At 44.5% G+C, this 22,603-nt stretch overlaps 2 protein-coding genes across 12 annotated transcripts in view; both read left to right on the plus strand.

Annotated features, from left to right (window-relative positions):
* EPB41L1 (erythrocyte membrane protein band 4.1 like 1) overlaps positions 1 to 13,861 on the plus strand; it is a 106,481-nt gene extending 92,620 nt beyond the window's left edge. For 8 of the 11 annotated variants that reach the window (XM_085302592.1, XM_085302597.1, XM_085302594.1 and 5 more), the window contains 9 exons: positions 255 to 362; positions 1,616 to 2,014; positions 3,655 to 3,741; positions 4,282 to 4,362; positions 4,625 to 4,687; positions 6,081 to 6,176; positions 7,570 to 7,650; positions 8,765 to 8,881; positions 10,607 to 13,861. In XM_085302592.1, the coding sequence (XP_085158718.1) occupies positions 255 to 362; positions 1,616 to 2,014; positions 3,655 to 3,741; positions 4,282 to 4,362; positions 4,625 to 4,687; positions 6,081 to 6,176; positions 7,570 to 7,650; positions 8,765 to 8,881; positions 10,607 to 10,615 (1,041 nt within the window). In that variant the 3' untranslated portion in view covers positions 10,616 to 13,861. The remainder of the gene's footprint in view (positions 1 to 254; positions 363 to 1,615; positions 2,015 to 3,654; positions 3,742 to 4,281; positions 4,363 to 4,624; positions 4,688 to 6,080; positions 6,177 to 7,569; positions 7,651 to 8,764; positions 8,882 to 10,606) is intronic. The other 3 variants (XM_085302601.1, XM_085302602.1, XM_085302600.1) reach the window with 2 other exon arrangements.
* A 959-nt stretch (positions 13,862 to 14,820) lies between these two features.
* AAR2 (AAR2 splicing factor) lies at positions 14,821 to 22,115 on the plus strand. Its single transcript, XM_085302604.1, has 3 exons — positions 14,821 to 15,666; positions 17,740 to 17,969; positions 20,748 to 22,115. The coding sequence occupies exons 1-3, from the start codon at positions 14,910 to 14,912 to the stop codon at positions 20,913 to 20,915; spliced, it is 1,155 nt and encodes a 384-aa protein (XP_085158730.1). The 5' UTR covers positions 14,821 to 14,909; the 3' UTR covers positions 20,916 to 22,115.
* Positions 22,116 to 22,603: the final 488 nt, after the last annotated feature.

The following is a 22,603-nucleotide window of genomic DNA, read 5'->3' on the forward strand; positions in this document are numbered from 1 at the left end:
GTGGCTTAAAGAGCTGTAAATCCGTCACAGACGCGCACACACACCTAGCAGCAACGTTTCCACGCTTCCAGCTTCACCCTTGCATTTCTTACGTTGATATCCCTTCTTGCTTGGCTCTCCAGCCTCACCCATCCTCCTCTGTCTTCGGCAAGCTGGTGGCTGGATGATAAAATAGCTTTCTTCTGCTCTTATAAGCACTAGATCAGCTCCTGCAGAGTTCACCTCTTTAAAACTAACCCTTTTCTCCAATCCAGAGCAAATCTCAGGAACCAAGTGGGGAAGAAAAGGATTTATCTGACCCATCAGTAAAATCCAGCCTGAAAGAAGACAATTTAAAGACTGCTATTCCAGTAGTCTTCCAGGTCTCAGTGCTGTTTTATTAACTGCTTCTTACCATAGTATGAAAGCTCACCTTAACCTTCTGAGGACTATATGCTTCTAGCTTCTTTCCCCTTTGCAGAGCTGTTATGTATATATTTTTATATATATACACATATATATGTGTGTATGGGTGTGTTCCTGTGGAGTTTGTTTGACGCCCTGTTTTTCATACCTCTCAACCTCCCAGCAGTGCAAACAGAGGGTACCTGCACTGGCAGAGCCTGGCTGATTGGAGGCATGGCTTTGCCTGCAAATGTTTGGCCCAGAGCCCAAGAGAAGGTTTTTCTATGGCATCCGTGGGCTTAGAGCAAATCCTAAGGGAGAAATGCATAGAGTGAGATGCAAAATAAAATAGAAGCATGGATGCAGATTTCCCGTTGCTTCATGGCAGAGAATGGGAACAGGAAGTTTACCCTTTGATGGCAGAGTTGAGAGGTATGTCCATGTTTGGAGAGGAGCTAATGGAGGGAGGCTGTCCCTTGGCTCTGATCGTGCTGTCAATTACACTGATTAAATATAAAATCAGTCAATCCTTTGGTGTCATCCCTAGAGACGGACGTCTGGAGTGTTTTGTCAGTGGAGCTGATTTAGCACCACTGCCTTTTTACAGGCAGATGCCGTGGTGTACTCACAGTTGGCTGCGAGTGAGTGCTGGGCCCTCCCTCCCTCCCACATGAAGGCTGGGGTGATGCTCTGCCAGGGCACAAGGCAGATACTCCATTTGGGGCAAGCTCAGTGGAATTGGCAAGCTCCTTTGCTTCTCCTTGAACGTATGTGGCTGACGAGGCCCTTTGCTTTTGTTCAAACTCTTCTTTTTTTCTTTCTTTCCCTTTGTTTCTTTTGGTGCCCAACTTTACTGACATGTGATAGATTTAGCGTCTGAACTATTTCCAAATGTCTCTTAAAAGACTTCTTGTTTTCCACACATCTGTTTTCACCAGGTGCACTGACATGCCTCCAGGCTGGTCAAGCATTTCTGTGGGACTGACTCTTTCTCTCATATGATTAATTACCAATAGGCTTTTGACAAAATCAGATTGGGTAACTCCTCCGCTCCCCGCAAAGTTGCTGCTGTCAAAAAGGTTTTAGTTTCCATGCTTGAGTTGTGTTTGACTTTACTCTGTAATGTTTGCCGCAGCCTTCTTTTTCCTCTTCCTCCCCTTCTTTCTCCCATTGGCATAGCCAGCTTTGTTGTGCCAGTCTCAGTCTCTCTCTGCCCTTGTGTCTTATTCAGAGAGCGGGCTTGAGGGAGGGTGCCGAGGAGAAAGCTAAGCCGCCTCGGCACAGGGCTCCTGAGAGTGACACCGGGGATGAGGAGCARGACCAGGAGAAGGACTCAGTCTTTCTGAAGGACAACCACCTGGCCATCGAGCGCAAGTGCTCCAGCATCACAGTTAGTTCAACATCCAGCCTGGAAGCAGAAGTGGACTTCACGGTGATCGGTGACTTTCATGGGACAGCCTTTGAGGACATATCTCGGAGTCTGCCCGAGCTGGATAAAGACAAGAGTGAGACAGAAGATGAAGGCCTGACTTCCTCCCAGGATACTGAAAAAATAGCTCCTGGACTTGAAGATGATGTCAAAGGAGGGGAGAAGGTCTCCCAGCCTATACCAGAAGTATCCCAGCTAGAGGTACGAAAAGAGAAGCCACCCACCAAGACCGTCTCAGTACCCCATCATCTCTCGGTGTTCTTTGTCATGGTGCCCAGTGTTGCTGCATTGGCATGTAGTCCCACGTCTGTTTGGAAGAGCATGCTAGCTTTCAAACAACTCTATGTTCTTGCCCAATGTAACTGTTTCACCCTAACACAAGCTGTCATCTTTGTTGCATGGTTATTTCGATTTAGGCAGGTGCATGGCTCTGTATGTTCTGTGCATCTGCTAACTCGAAGAAATGACCTTCTTCTGTTAATACACTGTGTTTGGCCTCCTTCCCTGTCCCTTGCACCATGCTAGCATGCTGGTAGTTAGGAAGGGCATGATTTTCTAACCAACTGCTGTCCCTGCGTTTTGCATGAAGTCAATGAATAGCTTACATAGTAAAGAGAAATGTACTGCCAACTAACCCCTCTCTGACTGTGCAGGGGATGGGAGACATTTATGGAACAGCTGATGGGACCAGCCTCAAAGGTCTAGGAGGGTCTCTGTTAGGGGACTGCTTATAATCAGGCTGAGGAAACTGCATGTGGCATGTCTGTATAAATGGAATTTGGATGTATACTGCTGAGAAATGACAGTAGAGCCACAGTCATCTTGCATGGAATGTAACATTGCCTCTGTGCTGGGCTAGGGCTGTGCTATCCCGTGTGTGAGCACCCAGCCCCTAGAGTAGCATCCGAACTGGAGATCTCCTCCCTCTGCCTGGCCACATGCTCCAGGCAGCTGCTCTGCAGTACAAACTGTGAGCCCTTACTGGCAGGTAAGTCCCTGTTTTGTTCCCTGATGAGCTGGTAGCAGGATGAGTCCAGACCCAGAGCAAGGAAAAAGCAAAAGAATAGAAGGTATTTTTTCCAAGACAGCCTGTGTGGTGTTTAATCTGAAACCCTTGTGTAAACTGTGTCCTATGACATAGGCTGCTATGCCAAGGATAATGAGATACTGTTGATCCATGGCCATACACTGGGTAGGGATGGTCATTGGCTCAGAAATGTGGGGGACTCACTGGGGGCTGAATCAGGTAACCATCCCCTGGAGGACCTCTAGGCAGCTCCAGGTCCTCATAGCAGGGAAGTGCTGAAAACATGTCTCCATTCCTGCAAGTTAGTCTTCATCTGTCACCAAGGATATAATCACAACTGCCTGGAATTAATGAAGACTCATAGACCTGTGTCAGGTCACAAGTGAAATGAATTTAGTGGGTCTCAACATTAGAGGACCAGTTTGCCCTAACTTATGGTGTATATAAATCTATGAACAAAAAAATCTGGTGATGGCATCCAGTCCAATTTGGGGTAAGTCTGTCATTTGGGGCAGTTTGCATGGTGGCTGTCTGCCCGCTGGTAACAGCCTGCCCTCTGCAGTATGTTCTTGAGGGTAGAGCTCTACAGTTTTTCCAGACACTGCTTGTGTCCTTATGGACCCTTTTGGCTGCCTTGAGCCTACAGGGCTATCAGCAAGATACGGCATTTGTAAGAGAACAGGGAGGCACTAGTTTTGTGTGGGCTAGTGTAAGAGGAAGAATTAGACATGTCCGGTTGGGCAGCACTGTTTCTAATTGAGCCCTGGAAATAGAAGTCTGATGCAGTTGCTGACTTACTGTGTTTCTTCTGCAGTCGGCAGTGCTGAAAACAGATGCCGCAACTGTTGGCCTGGTGTCAGGCATGAAGAATCCTGAAGAAGAAACCTCTGTCCCCCACAGGGTATGTGCCACAGAAGCAACTCAGGTGATATGGCACCTTGTCCTGCATGAGACTGGCTCTAGGGGCCAGGGAGCAGAGCTGGGTTCGTCTTCTCATTGCCGTGTTCCCTGGTGGCTCTGTAGAGCCTCAGTTCATCAAAACCTCCCCCCATACAGCAACACTGTGAAGGCAGATGGCTGAGCAAGGCCATCGGGTTTCTCTGCTTGTCCTGGTTTCACTGTAAGCCCCAAGACATAAAATCAAAGCCCACATGCATTCTGCATTTACTTTTCCATGCAAGTATCCCTTGAACCTTTCCCTTGCATATGCTTCCCTCACCTCATCTCCCATGCTGCTGAGCAGCACTAGTGTGCAGGGATGTCTCTGGAGGTTGACTCGTGCTGTATGTGCTACATGGTGCTGCTGGGCATGTGTCTGCGGCCATCCCACAGCTTCCCAAGCTATATGCCTTGACAGTAAGGGAAATAAAGCACCGATTTTGCTAGTATACCTCCCTCAAAGGTACCTTCAAACTCACCAGCTTTCTTTTGCCTTTGGCAGGTGGAAGGAGGCACCCCAGGCAGCAAAGACGCAATAGCCACTTCCCACACTGTCACCGCAGAGACCATATCAACAACCTCAGTAAGCAAGGCAGACTCCTCAGGGTGCGAGAGGGCACTAGTGTCCAATTCTTCTGCCTTGGTTATATTCTTAGGGCTGGGTGAGAAGGCTGAGAGCAGACTGTGATGCTGGGGGAGATGGAAGAGGAAGACCTCAGTCCTGCTGTTAAAGGCTCCAGAGGCTGAGGGAGATCCACTGTTATTTCAGTGCTGCCCTCTCAAAGCAAGCTATGTTTGCCCTCATGTTCTATCCATGCCAACACTCTCACATGCTTTTCTTTCAGGGTCACAGCACTAAGCCTGGGAAAGGGACAGGACCCACAGCAGACCTTCGTTCCATGTCACCGGTGAGTGGAGGACATGGTGCCACTGCCCAAGGTTCAGTGCAGGGAGGAGGCCCAGCAGAAGGCAGCCTGGCTTCTGAACACTAGAGCTGGGGACTGGCAGCCTGTGCAGGGTTTAGGTTGCCTTGGCCAGTCACTCTTGGCTACCCAGGAGGCATGCTTATCCTGCATTTCTAGCAGCAGCACCCTTGGCTGATGTGGTGATACTGGGAAAGAGTGGAAGGATGTATCAGTGTTTGAGGAGGAGAAGTTTGGGGAGCAAGAAGGCTATGTTTCCTATGCTTGTGGCCTCTTTCCCATGCCAGACTCTCACTTGGAGCATCAACTGGAGAAGGAAAGATCCTGAAAAATAGACAGTCCCTGGTGAGGTCTTAAGCAGGCTGAGTTTTCTTTAGCCCAAGAGTTCCTGCTTCCCTGCCTCAAGTTCTGAATTTGTATACCCAGGGCAATGCTCAGTATCTCCTATCTTGTAGTATTGGTAGTCACAAACTCTTAACTTCTTAATGATGATAATCATCAACAATCCCACCCACTGCTCAGCACTGTGTAAGACAAGGCCTTCAGAGCAGACCTTTTATAAAGTGCTTTTCTACTTAATTGCCTCTTCAAGGTGCAGTCAAACCTGGCTAAATGCTTTATTCTGCCCTAGACTGGTCACCTAGTTGACCTGGAGGTAGTGCTTTGCAGTAGATGTGACTAAGGAACCAGCAAAGGTTTTCCAGCCATCTACACACAAAATAAAACTGACAAAAGTGCCATGTTTAGAGGTGGAATTAACCTGAGAGCTCTGCACACGTCGTGGCCTTGAGGATGGAAGTAGAGGAATCAAATGCAGCAATGAAATCATCTCCCTGCTAGAGAGGGCCTTTTCTGCAGCTCTCTGGGCTTGAGCTTGTGGATACCTCTGCCCAGCTACTCACAATAAATAAATAAATAAATAAAAATAACTCTGCCTCCAAACCCATGTCCAGTTGAACAGTGCAGTGTGTCTTTTCTCTCGCCATAGTCTACCCTCTGCAAGCCAGGCATATGCTTGGCTAAGCAGCTTTGTCTTGGTTGGAGGAGCAGCAATAGCCCTCATGTAGCGTGTCCCATTTGTGCTTCTATTCCTTCACTAAGCCTGCTTCTCAGTCTCTTGTAAAAAGGGAGAATCAAGTCCCCACTGATGTTCTGCTCCCATGAAAGGTGGCTAAGGAGGATAGAGGCTGCAGTAGGTGAATGAAGCTCTTATTCATGGCTTCATCAGGTAGAAGGAATAAGATGGGGGAAAATGCTCATATCAACAACAGGTGTTGAAAACTTGATATCCGAAATCTTTGGAAGTCACCCCTGGAGCCAGCACTAATGTCTTTCCCTGCAGAGGTCCCTACTGACACAGGTGTTCTCTGTCCTGTAGATCATTGGCAGCTCCACTGGGAAGGAGGTGCTCACCAGCATATTCAGTGCCACCGCAGAAACCCTCTCCACTTCTACCACTACCCATGTTACCAAGGTAAGAACATCTGCAAATATGAAAACCCAGTGGGTTTCTGATGAAAGATGCCACTGGCATTTGGAAAAAAAATGCTACTGTTCTCCTTATGAGCTGAAAAAGTGTGTGCTGACCTGTGAGGGATCATCAGCCAGTGCGATCCCTCATGCTGCTGTCCAAAAGCCCCAGCCCAATTCACCCCTGTTGTACAGCAGGTTCAGTTCAGCCAGGTATGACCTAGGGAGGCTTTGGGTACAGACAGCCTTTGTTTGACAAGCACTGGGTGTTTATCAGCATTAGCCACATGGACTGTGACTGTGACTGCCAGCCAAGTCCAGCTGTAGGTACTGGTGACTCAGGAGGAGAGTCATTGGGTTAAGGTGGAAGAACAGATTTCAGCATTACTGACCTCTCTGCACCCTAAAGCCACTTGCAAGGATGGAAGTGACTCTGCTTTAGGCTGCCAGCAGTGCATGTGAAAGTCCTTGTCCATGCAACTGGTGTGTGTATCCAGTTTAGAGCCAGACCCCAAATAACCCTTTCCTGGAGCACTCCACTTCCTCTCTGCTATTGTGTTTGGATTTGGTGTACTGCACTTATTAAAGTTGGAGTACTGTGGAAAGGCGGAAGAGGTATCAGGAAATTAAGTAGGGGGAGCTGCACCAGAGAACCTCAGCACTGGCCATCTTGTTCCCAAATTAAATGTACAAATGAAAGCTGAAGGTCAGTGAGAGACCTGAGTAGGCAAGAGTGGTGCTCAATACCTGCAGCCTGGCCCTTTTTTCACTATTCTTTCATGCACTGTTACTCCCATCCACACACTCTCACACTCAGGGTTAGCTATGTCCTCTCTTGCTATAGGCTAACTTTTATTATACACTGAATCAAGGTTAATGGGAGGCATGCTAAATTATTGCGGGAGTTTCTGAGGTGATGATGGGATTGTCCTTCCTTTGGTGGCTAGTATTTCTTCTAGTTTTTTGGATGCTCTCTAACAAATCTTCCTTACACACAAATAGAGGTAGCACATCATTGACTCTTGGATTTTGAATCTTTTTATTGTCCATCTTGTGACCACATGGCCACAAGTTTTTATCCCCCAATCCTAAAGTGTCTACTACAACGACCCTCAGCCTTCTTGTTTGCTTCTTGGTGTGCATCCAGTCTGCATTCCTGTGGCTAATGTCACTGTAGGCAAGGCTTTGAGAGAGGGCAGGCATCACATTCACTGCAGTGTATTTAGGACATGAACAATATAGGGTTTTAAGGCTATGCATTAGTTGTTTGCTCCGGAACCCTGCAGCCTGTAGGGCTGGTGTGATGCCCAAGCCATACAATGGTAAGTGGCAGGATGTTGCTGCCAGCAAGGAGGGGTGCAGGCTGAAAATTAGTTCTGTTCTTTTTTGTATTGCAGACTGTGAAAGGAGGGTTTTCAGAGACAAGGATAGAGAAGCGCATCATTATCACAGGAGATGAAGATGTGGACCAAGACCAGGTATGAGCAGAATGCTGTGGCTTTGCTGAGTTGTAGCTGCTCCCTGATTGCGTTACTGAGTGTTCTTGGTTCTTTGCTCTTTCCTTCTGAAAACCGATCTTTCACATCCCCAAGTCTACTGGCTTTGTCCAGGCTGTGGAAGAGGGTGGTAGTCCATTTCTTGTAGGTGTCCAGTACTCACAGCAAACCCAGTCTCCATCTTGGAAGAAGTGACAGGAAGACAGCAATCATCTTGGAAGAAGTGACAGGAATCATCACTCATTTGGCCTGCAAAAGAGCTGGACCATTTGATTTATACTGAACAAGAACTTCCAGCTCAGCTCCCACCAGTGCCTTTTGAAGGAATGAGTCTGCAGCAAGGGTTATGTTCAAGCACAGAGCCCAACTACGAGATTGCCTTTTTCTTTTCTTATATGTTTCCAGTTGCCATTTCTCTGTTGAAATACTCTGGAGTGACCCAGGATTCTCCTTTTCTTTCCTGCAGAGTCTCACTACAGGTTCACTCAGTCCAAATAGTTGTGTTTTGCATTTACTTCCTTAAGAGAAGGAATGAAAAGTGACAATCTTTTAGGATGAAATAACAGAAACTGACACAAAACTCTTGGGCTGCAGGCTCATTGTGACTTCATTCTTCAAGTTTTTTTGCTTTACAATTTTTTTAAAGGTCCGAAGTATTTAAAAAGTTGTTTTGAGCAGGATCTAAAATAATTTTTAGATTTTTTTTAGAATTATTCAGAATAATAAATTTATTTAGAATAATATTTTAGATCTTTTTTTACAGTTTTTTTGGCAGAGAGAATTGCTGATGTTCCTTTGCTTGAGGTTCATTAGCAAGCCTGGAACACTGTGCATTTCTGCATGCAAACAAGCAAGCAAGTGAAGAACAATACACAAGGCATCCCAATGCTTTTCTACAACCCCTCACATCAGTAGTAGGCTCCAGAGTTTTTGTTCCAGGCCATCGTATTTAGGTTCAGTTCTGAACCTCTCCGTTCACATTCTTCTGGAATCACATTCAGCCCTGGTATTATTTTATACAGTGACTCTTTCTGGCAATGTTCATATCAGATTTCAGGGAAGTAGTAATAAATGCTTTCATCATTCTGGTTTCTAGGCACTGGCTTTAGCAATCAAAGAGGCAAAACTACAGCATCCTGACATGCTGGTAACCAAAGCTGTGGTATACAGAGAAACAGAACCTTCTCCAGAGGAAAGGGACAAGAAACCTCAGGTAGGTAAAGAAATTATCAGGTATGGTTTATACATGCTGTATAAGAGATGTATGCAACTGTACAAGTATCTCTGAGTGTCCCTTGTGCTGTATGTTATGAAGTAGCACAGTGGAGTTCTTTGCACAAGTTCTTCCTAGACAGCAGCACAGTTTTCAGTGTGACAGTTACAGCATTGCCCAGACAGAGCATCCCTCATGTCCCAGCCACAGCAGACTTCAACAGAGCATCCCACTACAGTAGCATGAGTGATGTGCTTGCTGGCGGGCCCTGAAGGACAGGTGCCTGGAGGTGGGCAAAGCAGTTCTGCGAGCACTGTTTCTGTTTCCTCCCATGCTATACTGCATGACACATTTTTTTTACTCTCTGTGTTTCTGTATTGGCTTTCTTTTCATCTCAAATACTTCAGATTTCCTCCCAGATAACCTTCTGAAGTTATGTCCCCAGTTCATGGGCTTTATTCACCTCCATGCTTTAACAGGCTAAGGCACATTTCCACAATTGGCCACAATTAAGGTTGGGATCTAACCCCATCAGCTGTAGGTGCTGATAGGAAGAACTGCCCCAGGGCACTATCTTGGCATCTCTTGGATCAGCAATTCCAGTCCAGCCCAGTGTGATGGTGACCCCCAGGTGTGGCTGCCTGATTGTGGTTAGAAAGCTGGTGGCTGTGTTGGCAAAAGCAATGCTCCAGTGGTCCCCTTGTTGTCTTAGCTCAGTAGAGGAGTAAGAATCATTTGCATGTAAAGGACAAAGGACTTTCTCATCCTTCTGAGGCAGGGAATGACAGAAGTGATGCCTGTTTCATGGATAGGCTGAGAAACTTGGTTACTGGTTCTGCAAGGCCAATCCCAAATATTAGACCAATATTTGCAAAAAAGAATTTTCTAATGCCCAGTCCAGTTCCTCAGGTTGTCCTTTTATAAACATGCAAGTGTGGGTAACAGCATACAAGGTTTGCATCTCCCAGCAAATGTTCCAAAGCGGACAGAGTTCCACACACATTTTTCTGCAGGGCAAAGCTGTCTTGAGGAGGCCTGTCCCTACTTTTAACTATTTATTCTTACTCCATGCTGCACTTCATTCTCAGCTGGGTTTTTGCAGCTCTTTCACAGCACTGGTTTTAATCAGGGCCATGTCACAACCTAACAGACTTTGATATCGGAGCAACTGAGGGGCAGAGAAGAATGGCAGACAGGAAGGGGAGCTTTTGAAGCTAGCTTCACTACTAAAAGTTGTTTAAGGAACTATGTCCCCACCAAGATTCCAGACACTTCTTGGAAACGTGGTTTTGTTTCTTGATCCTACAAAGATTTTGATATGCAGCTTTTAAGCTTGGAAAAGATGACCACTTCTGTTGTGGATTGGAAGGTCAGAAGAGACTGTTGAATTTGTCTAATCTCACCTCCTTCATAACCCAGTACAAACAACCAAGCCCAGTGATTTCTACATCTTTTAGAGAGCCAACCAGTTTTGATTTAATGGCTTAATGTAAGGGAGACTTCAGCAGTGATTCACTGATAGCTTTCCCATGTGCCAGCACGAGCTCAGTGAATCCAGAGGATTTTCTAATTACCGGAGATCCTGGTAATCAAGGGCAAACTGTGACCCCAAAGTGTTTGCAGTTTTATTGTCCAGTGCCCTCAGACAAACAGGAGCCCTTTTAGAGCCTAAGATGTAAGAAAGGGATCACTCCATGACCAGTCGTTTCCATCTACCTTGTACAGGAATCTTGACCACCGTGTTCACAGAAGTTGGCATCTGTATTCAAGCCTGGGGAATAGTGAAGAAGGATCCTTCACGCTGGATTTGTCAGCAAGACATAGACATCCTGGCTGCAACGTTCATGGCGAGAGACAAAAAAAAAAAAAAAAGGAATAGCAAATATATTATATATATATATACATACATACATTCATATATATATATATATATATAAAAATATAAAAAACAGGAAACAAAATGCATCCTTGCACTGCTGCTCTATGCTGGAAATGAATTACAAACAACATCAACAACAAACAAAGCCAACCATCTTTGCAGATAAATTGAAGAATTTACTGGATTGGTGATAAAATAAAATTAAAAAATCATGATAATAACAATAATATTGTTAAAGGTACAATAAGCCACTGTCTTGCATGTTACATAAAAGGATACACAATCTTGAGTTCATTTATTGCACACTGAATGGAAAGGAAAACTGCTTTGCAACAAAGCAAGAAATAAGCAACAAAATAAAAATCACAAGCAGAAGCAAAACCATTTCCCACCTCTGGAAAGAAGAGAGAAACCATTGAGTTTATTACTTTAGAGTTATTTTCCAATTTGGAATGTGTGGTTACACTTTTTTTCTCATTTCATGCCGGTTCTTTTGCATTTGGGGGGTTCCATTAATCCTGCCCCTTCTGTTCTTTATCTTCTTCTCTGTGCATTTGTCCAAGCTCTTGTTCTCTGAAGGTATTTAGGAATGGATCTCATTTCAAACAAAACAAATTATATGTATATGGTTTCTCATTTATAAAAATGCAGCCTGTAGGGGTTTCATAGGGATGTGCATTTAAGTTATGTATATTGTTATATATAACAAGGGGGGAGGGAGGGAACAATATTAAAATAATTCAACAGTCCTGGTAAATATGATGATGACATTTTAAAATTATTAATTATTTTGATTGACTGTGGTTGTTGTATTTTGAGACTCTTAGATCATACTTGGGACTTTTAGCCCTGCAAGAAGAGAATGGGGACACTTCCAGCCACTTCTGTTTTGGGGGGGAGCGGGGGCAGGGCTGAGGGAGAAAGACCATACAGGTCCCATCCTGCTGGCTGATCCAAGTGGAAGCAGGATGGCTGGGTTTGGTGCTGCATTATACTGTGTTTGGGATTGGTTGGTCAGTGGCGAGTTGAGAAGGGCAAGGAAGAAGGTTCAGGCTGCCATTCCTGTGGCCCAGATGCTAGGCAGGAATGTTACCTGGCTCCAATCCAAAGATGTTAGAGTCAGCTGGGAACAAACTGGCAGCATGGTCTTAGCTCCTCTCCAGCCCACTGAGCTGTGATGATTGTTGGGGTTGTTTTGGTTTGTTTCTGGACCCCAATAATGAAGTTACTCAATCTTTGTAGTAGGACTGGTTGGAGGCAAAGAGGAGGCATTTCTGCCTTGCTTCCCCTACAGTCCAGGTGCAATGGCAAGGGCTGCCCATGGCACTGTGGGCTACATGACAGCAAAGGGAGGGGTGATGCCAGTCCTTCCCCCATCCTTGTCTCTGGGTGCTGCTGATGGACAGGCAGTGGAAAGACCACATTATCTCAATCACTGCAGAGTGCCCTGAGTGTACAAGGCTGGATGGCAGAATCCAGGCTCTCCATGTAAGAAGGTCTGTGTTGAGAAGATGTCAGTGAAGCTGCCTTTCCCAGAAATCATCATAACTTGGCCTTTAGCAACAGGCTTCCTCTATGGCTGCCTTTGTAAGGGGATTATGGGCCAAGGCCAGGGCCTCATACACTGTGAATCAGGCAGTTAGGGTGGATTTGGAACCAAAATCAGAAAGGAAAAGAAATAAATGGGTTTCCTTTTTGGAATTATCCTTATCTCCTGCAGAAACAGAAGGGCCCACAATTCTGCACCATTTTGCCTTTAGTCCTCCACCCCTCACAGAGGCTGCTCAGAGTAGGTGCATTTTACCAGTTCCAGCAATGGATCTGAGGATGATCTTAAACAGGGAGAACTTGAGCTGTTGGGATATTATGGGAGCATACTTTGCTTAAGAGAGAGCCTCTTCTCTGGCAGCCTTGTTTCACCAGTCACTTGCTATTATGTCCCAATGAAGTCTGTTCTTCCTCTGGCATATAAGATTCTTCTACAAGCATTAAAGGCTTCTTGTGAAGTGAATAGACTTGCTGGCTAATGCCAATGAAGATCATTTCAGGTTTCTGATCAATTCTGTCATGTAGTCTCCCCCCAGCTTCTGTCCGAGTGCTTTCAGTTGCTTGTAACTTGCAGTTTTTAGAGACTAGACCTCAGACCAAAAAGTTAAGGCAATTGCAAAGAGGTTTCTTTTTTTTTCTTTTTAAATACACCTAAAACAACTGCAAAAAGCAGTTGCACTTTCTGAAAGAGACACCAATCAAGATGGGTCCTGTTCTCAGTGCCTGTACAAGGCATTCAGCCCATCTTGCCTGTTAGCAATGGTCCACGTATCATGTGGGTTGTTCTTCAGTACCCTTTGTGCTGAAGGCCCCATGTGGATTGTTTGGGAGATCCCATGTGGTTTTGGTATTCATAAAACTGAACTACAGGCCACTTTGAAACTGGATAGCTCGTTTTGAAATCACATATATGGTTATAAAATTTAAGTTCACTGTTAAAATTAGTAGCCTTACACAGTTATAGAACTGATGTGAAATTGGATTCAAACTATTTACATTTAAAGTTAAAAAAACTCAGTGAGTGGATCCAGTTTCCTGCCTTCCACAGCTTGTTTAACGGGTGACAATATTTAAAAATAAAAAAGGAAGAAAAAAGTTTGCTTCTTGTTCACTTGGCAAGGTGTGGGATTCTGCTATTTAGTAATGACTAACATCCCTTAGGGGCCTGGCTCTCTCCCAGCCTGCCCATCACATTACTGCCATTTCAAAGAGCTAATCACCATTTGTTTTCTTCCAAGGGCCTTTCTGTTGAAAGGGGTGGGAGACATGAGTGCCTGTTTTTACCTGATCCCACAAAGTCATTCAAACCTGGCCTGCAGTTGCATGAGTAATAATGATAGTAACAATAACAATATTTATTTTTATTTGAAAAGCACCTTACCAACCAACTGCAATGTTCTGTTGTTCCTTCACTAACTCCCCTTTTCTCTTCCCTTGTTCTTCTTCTCCCTCCTGCCTTCAGTCATATTCCTTTTCAGTGCTTGGTGGTGTATGTGTGTGTGCTCACTGTTCTTGTATTCAATAAAAGTGAAATAAATGTGTTTGATGCTGAACCAGCTTGTGGCATGAAATGGACACTTTCCCATAAAGAGAATGGGCAGATTAACAGAGAGGTCTTGGGACCAGGGTCTCTGCATGTTAAAATACTGTACTCTTCCCTGTGTTCTTTTAGAAAATGAAGCAGATACCAGTTCTGGGCATTGCATATTGCTGAGGAGAAGGGTGGAAGAAAGTCCCTTCTTCACACTGTACCCACTAACCATCATCTGTTTGCCTGAGGTAGCAGACTCAGGATTGCCAGCAGGTAGATTATGAAGACATTTAAAATACTCAGAGAATAGGGCTGCATTTGCCCTTGAGGCTCCTGACTTTGTCTTTGCATCCTGGTGGGATTCTCAACCTTGCAGTCCAGGTGAGAGGAAGGCTGTGGTAGCTCCTGCTGCAGGGTGCCTGGGACACTGGAGTGAGAGATGCCCTCTTGATCCTGCACTGCCAGGTGACGTTTCTGCAGGCGTGGGGCCAAAGACGATCTCTTCGTCTAACAGACGCTCGATTTTGCAGGGACAACAGCTCAGATTTTTTCAAAGGTGCTGCCAAGCTGCGTCCCCACCACCTGGGGCTCAACTTGAGCGCCTGCAGGCTGAGCAGGCACAAAGGATTAGGCTGGCAGCTGAGGGGAGGGACTGCTAGCCGTGGGGCGTCTATGGGGCCGAGGGGAAGCACTGCCTGYTGTGGGGGGCTGAAGGGGGAGGCCTGCCCCAGCTGTGGGGTGTAGGGGGGGAGCATGGGAGGGGCGCCCACCCGCTGTAGGACACCCAGCGAGAGGAACCAAGGGGAGCAGCTGTGCGGCAGGGGAAAGGGACAGGCCCCCAGGACATCCCTCGGCTGGCCAGAACGGCCCCCGCGCCGGGCGGGAAGCAGCCGCTGCGCCCGGAACACGAGTGCGGCGGCTGCGGGGGAAGCCGGACGCTTGTCGGGGTAGCCGTGGTGGGCGGGGCGGCGGCAGGGGCGGGCGCTGCGGGGCGGGGGAGAGGCGCGGCGCGGCGAGGGGTGTGCTCCGGGAACCGTGGGCTGAGGAGGCGTGTGCGTGCGGCAGGCTCCATGGCGGCACGGCGGCTGGACCCTGAGCTGGCCAAGAGGCTCTTCTTTGAGGGCGCCACAGTCGTCATCCTGAACGTGCCCGAGGGCACCGAGTTCGGCATTGACTACAACACCTGGGACGTGGGGCCCTGCTTCCGCGGAGTCAAGATGATCCCTCCGGGCGTCCATTTCCTTCACTACAGCTCTGTCCGGGGAGCCAGCAGCCGGGAAACGGGGCCGCGCACAGGCTTCTTCCTAAGCCTGCAGCAGCGAGACCTGCGGGTGCTGCGCTGGAACCCCGCCAGCGAGGAAGTGGACCTAACGCCGGCAGCCCAGGAGGAGACCGAAGCCATGAGAGCGAATCTGCAGGGCATGGACAAGTTTCTTGGGCCTTATCCGTACGAGACCCTGAAAAAATGGATTTCCCTCACCAACTTCATCAACGAGTCAGCAGTGAAGAAGCTGCAACCAGAGAGCGGGCAGATCTGTGCCTTCTCTGAAGTTCTCCCCGTGCTGGTTGGGAAGCACACCAAAGACCGTGCTGAACAGAAGTTGCCCCCGTACGACGCAGAATGCAAGACCTATGCTGAAGGTATGGCCCGGCTGCCCAAGATGAAACTGAAAGCTGGCACTGAGATCAGATTCACAGAGCTGCCAAAGCAGATGTACCCCGATGGTGCTACTCCAGAGGAGATAACCAGGCATAGCATGGACCTTAGCTATGCTCTAGAAAAAGTGATTAATAAGCGGTACTCCAGCCAACCTCACGATTTGCTTGGTGAGTACTTAGTTTCCCATTAGTACTTATTCACTTCAGAAGAATTAAGTTGTTTTGCAGTAAAGCAAGAGTCCCCAAGTGAAACCTGCAGTTAAAGCCTCAGTGCACAAGTGTGCACTTATAATTATGACTATACAAAAACAGTTTATACAAGCTACAAAGTTGGAGTAGCTATAGGGTTTATTCCCGTTGCACTGATATGAGAATCTGGACACTCTTGTGTTCTGTGTCTGGAGTGACCAGGCTGCCCCATTGGCCACTTTTGTTTTTGGATACTGCAGTAACATATTTTGGGTATGAAGTGGGATGTGGCTGCAAATTCTCCCTTGTGCATGGAAGGCACACCACATTGCCTCTAATACAAATCAGTTTTGTTCTGTGGTGCCAGCGTGATGATTTGTGTATCAAGTGATCTAATGACAGAGCTTAGGGAGTCCTGAGACCACTGAATGGGACAGGATATCCTAATGTTTAGATTCTTGTTCCCTTTTTGCCAACAGCTCAATCCTTGGTTTTTTGGACAAGCTGGTTTGCTTTGTAGGCCTCCCTTTGTATAGATTAGGGATAATGATGCTTCCACGCCTCGTGGATTTTTATTTTTTAGGCTTGATGTTTTCAAGGAAGGTTGAAGGTTTGTGAAGTAACTTACAGCAGGTGAAGAATCAACTGTGCACCGGGGAGGCAGCTGTCCTTCTTACCTGACTCTGGTTGTCCCTTTTGCCCTCTGTATTCTTCTCAGTAAAGTCTGTTTCCTTCAAAACTTTCTCCTCTCCTCTCCTCTCTTAGGACCTTCTAATTTGGTCCTAGCCCTCTCTTGTTCCCGCTGATGTCTTTTTGGTAAACACTAAACAAAAATGGTCCTTTCACTAAATGCTGCTTTGACTGTTGGTGAATGCAGCTGTCATGAGAGAGTTGAACTTTGTGGGGAGGTAGCAGCTTGTGCAGATGTCACTGAAAGTACTAACCATAGCTAGAACAGATTGGATAATTATAAATATAAATTGTCAATAAAGTGTACAGATGCCAGTCAGTTAAGTGAGTTTTAGTAATCTGGTATTACATTTCCCAGTAGTGAGTTCCTACCACAGTAGCTAATCAGCGTGTCGGGTCCGGAGGAAGATGGGAGGTCTCTTCTGTGGGCTGCTGGCGACCCTCGGTGGCAGCGTTTGGGATTTGTGAGCTCTGCTGGAAGAGCGTGAGGTATCTAGTATTCATGGGCACACTACGAACTGCATCTCTCTCTCACTGGGTCTTGATTACTTGCCAGCCTTTTTTGATGGCTTGTGGTACAAATTAGTGACAACCCTGTGAAGATCATTGGGTATGTTTATCCTGTGCAGGATGGAATGAGGACTTAGGAACCTAGCTGAGCTAGAGTCTTAAGGTTACTGACATGGAATAAGCCTCTATTTTCCCATTATTAACTTTATAAACTATATTCTTTATCAAAATTATTCTAGGGTATACAAAGACTAATTACCTCAAGGGTATGTAAGATTCCTTTAGTGTCTTGGGGAATGGTGAAGTTGTCATAAGATGCTTACTTAACTCTGGTTCAATGAAGGAAAAAACAACCTTTATATTGCTCACATCGTCCTTTGTTCCCACACCTCTGTGTTTCAGAGAGTGGTAGGATTTGCTGTGCTGTATGATTTTGGAAACTTTGGCGTAAAAGGAGCACAATGCTTGCAGACTAATAGCAACCTCTGTTTTCTCATTTAGACATCATGGAAGATTTTGAGAATGCAGGCAAGTCCTGAGGTAGCAGTATACTTTGGTCACCAGTAAAGTTATTCTCCAAAGTTGACCATTACAGTTATAAGGGGTCCTGCCTGATCATGCTCTGCTTTTTCGCCAGCTGAATAGCAGAGCATTAGGAAATAGTCAGTGCTTGAAGTATTGATCGTTATTATCGGAGTCACTGGGAGGATAGGATGCTGTTCATGTGTAAAAGGCAATCCCAGTGTTTATATAGTCATTTTCAGAGCTTTCAAGAGGATGCGTACCTTGCATATGTTTCTAGTTTTGTGTGTTTTTTTTTTTTTTTTGTTTTCCTTTCCTGAATATGTGCAGCTGAGTTGCAGTTTGCTTTCATCTGCTTCCTGATTGGGAATGTGTATGATGCATTTGAGCACTGGAAAAGACTCTTAAATATCCTGTGTCGATCCGAAGATGCCATAGGGAAGTATCAAGACCTTTACACAAATCTCATTTCTGTGCTGTATCACYAACTCAGTGAAATCCCAGCTGATTTCTTTGTGGACATAGTCTCTCAGGACAACTTTTTAACCAGCACCTTGCAGGTAGGTTTGTGGGTGACTTAAAAAAAAAAAGGGGGGGGGGGCAGTGGGAGAGGATATACAGGACATCAGAGCAAATTTGGAGAAAATTTTCAAAAGGAAGTAAGCTACTATTGATCTACATAGAAGACAGTGAGTCTATGTGCTCTAAGCATGTTCTTATTTTCTTGTATTTTTTCCCCTCTGTTCTTTACACAGAAATGCTGCTTGCTTGTCCTCTCTGAGCTTTGTCTGCTAAAGTTAAGTCCAGAAGAGTCTAATGCAGCATAAATTTAAGTTAGCCTCTATAGAAAGGCCAGCAAAGCGAGGCAATGAGAGGAAATACTAGTGAGAACATAAATAGCTGCAATACGGAATGGAGGCTGTGTCTTAGTATGGTTTCTTGGCAAATAATGCTGAAAGTAGCCTATTACATCAACATTGCATGCATCTGTTTCAGAGTTCTGGAGTAGTGCATATAATGCAAGTGAACTGCACCAGCATACCTTTTCTAAAATGACTAAAGTCTTAGGCTACATTAAGCTAAACAGCTATGAGAGAAGCTGAGCAAGTGCAAGGCCAGGTCTTTTTATGTTTTTTTTTCCAAAAGCTATTAATTCTAAATAAATGTATACACACTCTGTGTCATAAAAGATTAGTGATACTGACTTTGGTCAGCTTGAATAGTATGATATTTAGTATGCAGAGAAGTTTCAGTGAAACCTTTTTGAGCTTAGGGCATTGATAGTATATTAAAAGCTTTTCTATTTTTTTTAGGATCACGTTCATTTCCTAGGGTCCTAGGGTTTGTTCTTATCTAGACAGAATTTACAGGTAGTCTAGAATGCAGAAAATACTCTACTTACGCTGAGACAAGTATGACATCTTTATAATTCAGTACTAGTAAGACCAGTTATTCCCACTCACTGAAATTATGCTAACAGCTCAGCAAATAGACAAGTTTTATAGCTAAGCAAAATTCAGTTAAAAATGAAAAGAGTTATATCCATATAACTCAGCAATGAAAATCCCATCAGTAAGTTATGTTGCAGTGCTTGGTGTAAATTGTGTATTACCTTTTCCCTTCTCAAAGATAGTGATTGCGTTTCTGTGCCTGAAATTCCAAGTTATTGCTGTAGACTTTTTTTGTTTGATTTTTTTGTTTTAACTCACTGGGTAAATTAATTTTGGGAATTGTGGGAAGCATTGCTTTAATCAAGAGAATGACTTCACTTGACCACCTCCCTGCCCTTGGGCTTTTTCAAATTTGATTTGCGGAAATCTTGATCTTTTTTTTTTTTTTTTTTTTTTGTTGGTGGTTTTTTTTTTTCCTATCCTGTTTCAGGACTGGAAAATTCAGCTCTGTTTTTAGCACACTGGCAGAGCAACACTGTCCTACCAAATTACAACAGTAGAAAATAATGTGTCAACCAGCCACTCTTTATGTTTTGAAATAGTGCTAGAGAACCTCTAGGACTTGCAGTAACGAGCCACTTTATGTGTGCAGCCAGCAGAGTGTGTCTTGGCTAGATATAGGCAGGTAGATTGGAAGAAGTGCAAAATTGAGGTGGGAAGAGTGTATTTGAATGCAACAGCTTTGTTTTTGGAGTTTGATTTCAGGCAGAAAAAGTTCAGCATAACTACCACTGAATATGCAGTCTCCACAAGGTTTAAAGAAAAAAAATAGTTTTATGAATAAGTAATATAATATGAAATTCATTCAGGCAGTTTCACAGTAGAATGAACAGGGGAAAGGCCAATGGTCATATACAGAGCAACAAACTTTGTTTTTCCTTTTCAGTGTTTTCTCCAGCTGTCGGTCGACATCTTCCAAGTAGGAGCTTACTTTATCCCAAAGTGGTTTCCTTTCGCTTCAGCCCTGCATTGAATGTTTCTTTGGCTTTGAAACATAAGTTTCTTTCTATGAAAATGAATTTTGAGTTACAAGTTCAGTGCACTAATAGAAGCAGGCCCGTAAGAGATGGGCTCTGAAGCTAAATGGCCTGTTTAATCAGACATGGATGCTTTAACTCTCAAAAATGCTAACAGAAAGCTATGAATTTTTGAAAAGTTAGTGATTTGTGTATGTTTGGATAGTGGTAGTGGGATGGAATGAACCGCCCTTCCTTAAAAGTTATTCCAGATGGCAGCAACCTGTACTCAAGGATCTTCGGAGGGTGGCTGTGCTGGGGATAACTGAACTTTTTCTAGGGAACTCCCATTCCTTTCTTACCTCTAAGTTTTGTTTTGTTTTTTTGTTTGTTAATTTTTTTAAAATGTCCTCCATATTTCCTAAGCTGTTGGTGATACTATATTACAAGAATACTTTGGAGGATCTCCTGGACCATCCAGCTGAGAATGTTGTTATTCACATCAAGTATTATTCCCTTTAGGCCTTGTTGACTCGTGCTGTGAGACATACTGAGAGTTCTCATCTGTCACTTATTTTTTTTTTTTTTTTTTTTTCAGAGTTAAACGTGTTTCAGAATCATAATACATATTTAGTTACATGTATGCTGCTGCTTGAAACAGAGCTGACTTAACCTTATTTAGTACAAATATTTCTAATGATGACTTATTGGAATGAAGACAGAATGTCTGTCTTGGTTGTGGGATGAAAGGGGAAGTGTAGGCTTTGTTTAGGTAGCTCATATTTAGAGTGGTTTCCAGGATGGCTGATTTTTTTTCAGGTGGGGCTAACCTGAAATTTTAACTGGTGCACCTTATTGATGAAACTCTTGCAAGAAAGAGACACAGCTTGTGCCACAGAGGTCTTACTAACATCTACTCTGTTTTTTTTAGGTGTTCTTTTCCTACACATGCAGTGCTGCCACTGACAGGACACTAAGGAAGAAGGCTGAAAAATTCAAGGCTCACCTAACAAAGAAATTTAAATGGGACTTTGAGGCAGAGCCTGATGACTGTGCTCCTGTAGTTGTGGAACTTCCTGAAGGAGTACAGGTGGACTAAGCTAAGTGCTCACTTAGAAACAAACAGCTGTTTTAAGTAACTTTTTCTCTACAACCTCTCTAACCTTACCAGCTTTTTAGAGCTTGCTTCTCCAGCTGATTCCTCTTCCTGATGTAGAAGAAGATGTGAAACCACAGAGGAATTCCTCAACTGGTGAGGAGACTAGAATTATTGGAGCTGTTAGTGTTGCTGTATGGCATCAATGGTTACTTTGGACACCTCATTTTTTCTAACTCTTCTGCAGAAATTCCTCATTCTGTTCTTAGCCAGACTGCTAGATCGTTGGGTCTCTTCTGTCTTCGCTGGGCTAGAGGTGACACCCAGTTCTAACACCTGTGTTTTAGATGAGGAACATTTGCTGATCCAGTTGATGCTTCCAGAATGAGGAGTGTAAGCTCACATAACTGATCATCACAGCTTGCTGCAGCCTAACCCCAAACTGTGAACCATGAAGTTCTGCTCTACCTAGGCTTGCATTACAGGAATATAATCAGAACTGTTTCAAAACTCTTGGATACTGATGCTGTTTAATGTGATTTATTGCAATGGCATGTTGTGGAGGAGAACTCAGTCACAGCAGAATTTCTCCCATTCTGTACCGCTAATACTGAGGTGTCTTATTGCTCTAATTCTGTTAAAGCCTTTTATATTTACTGCTGACACTATCTGTTTAGCCTGATGTAAAATAACATTAAAGTATGGTAACAAGAAATACAATCGTTGAACAGAAGCCATCCATGTTTCAAAACAGAAGGCAGTCAGAGCGAAATAAAAGGTCAGACTTTGGCAGAACCAGACTCTTCAGTCTTGCTATAATGGGAAATCTTAAGTGTTTTCACTAGTTTCTCCTTTTTCCTCATTCCTCCAGGTAGGCTGTACGAGAACTTGGTGCTCATGCAATGTTTTGGAAAGATTGTAGAATGACTTCAGTGTATTAGCAGCATTCCTGTTGTGTTATCTCGTAACATGTACTCTGAAGTGTATAATCACTAAGAGTTTTGGTTTATTTTTGTTTTTTCTTTTTTTCCCTCCCCCACAGGAGAATCCTGGCTGCGTAGGGATTTGGTCCTTCAGCTTGCTTGTTACTTTCTAGGTTATTAGTCTCCTTCAGGAATTTGTTTGTGTGCATGTCTAACAAGATACGCTGTTAATCTTTTATAGTTCAAAATAAATCTCTTCTCATAGCTTTTCCTACAGAAAACATCTGTACAAGTTGTTTGTTACTTATTTAGCCAAAGCTTATAGCACTGTGGTACTGCCCTGTGTCTCTCATTAGAATGTCCAGTGACTCCAGAAGTAACATAGCAATGATATCCATGACATCCAAGAACAGCTCATAGTTGAATGGTACATGGTATTGCATGGTGCAAAATACAGCATATTCTGGAAGAAGGTATGTGGTGATGTGTTCCCAGATAATGAAGTGCTCGTTGGAGAAATCAGCTGTCAGAAGCCGTAGTCTACTGCCTTATTGCTATCTTCTCCCTTCCTCAAGGGCTCTGTATGCTTCATTACTCCAGTGTCTTAGTTTGCCTATTTTAAATATTGACCACAGGCCCTTAGGGGACATTACTCCAATTTGACTGGCATAGCTGTTAACAGAATGTTTTGCACTTAAATTTTTGCACAATTTCTTGTCCTGAATACCCTTGAAGTTTTTTTGTATCGTAGTTTCATTATGTTCTTCT

The sequence above is a fragment of the Rhea americana genome, unplaced genomic scaffold (assembly GCF_003343005.1).
Source record: "Rhea americana isolate MKP2758 unplaced genomic scaffold, rheAme1 scaffold_190, whole genome shotgun sequence".
NCBI lineage: Eukaryota > Metazoa > Chordata > Aves > Rheiformes > Rheidae > Rhea > Rhea americana.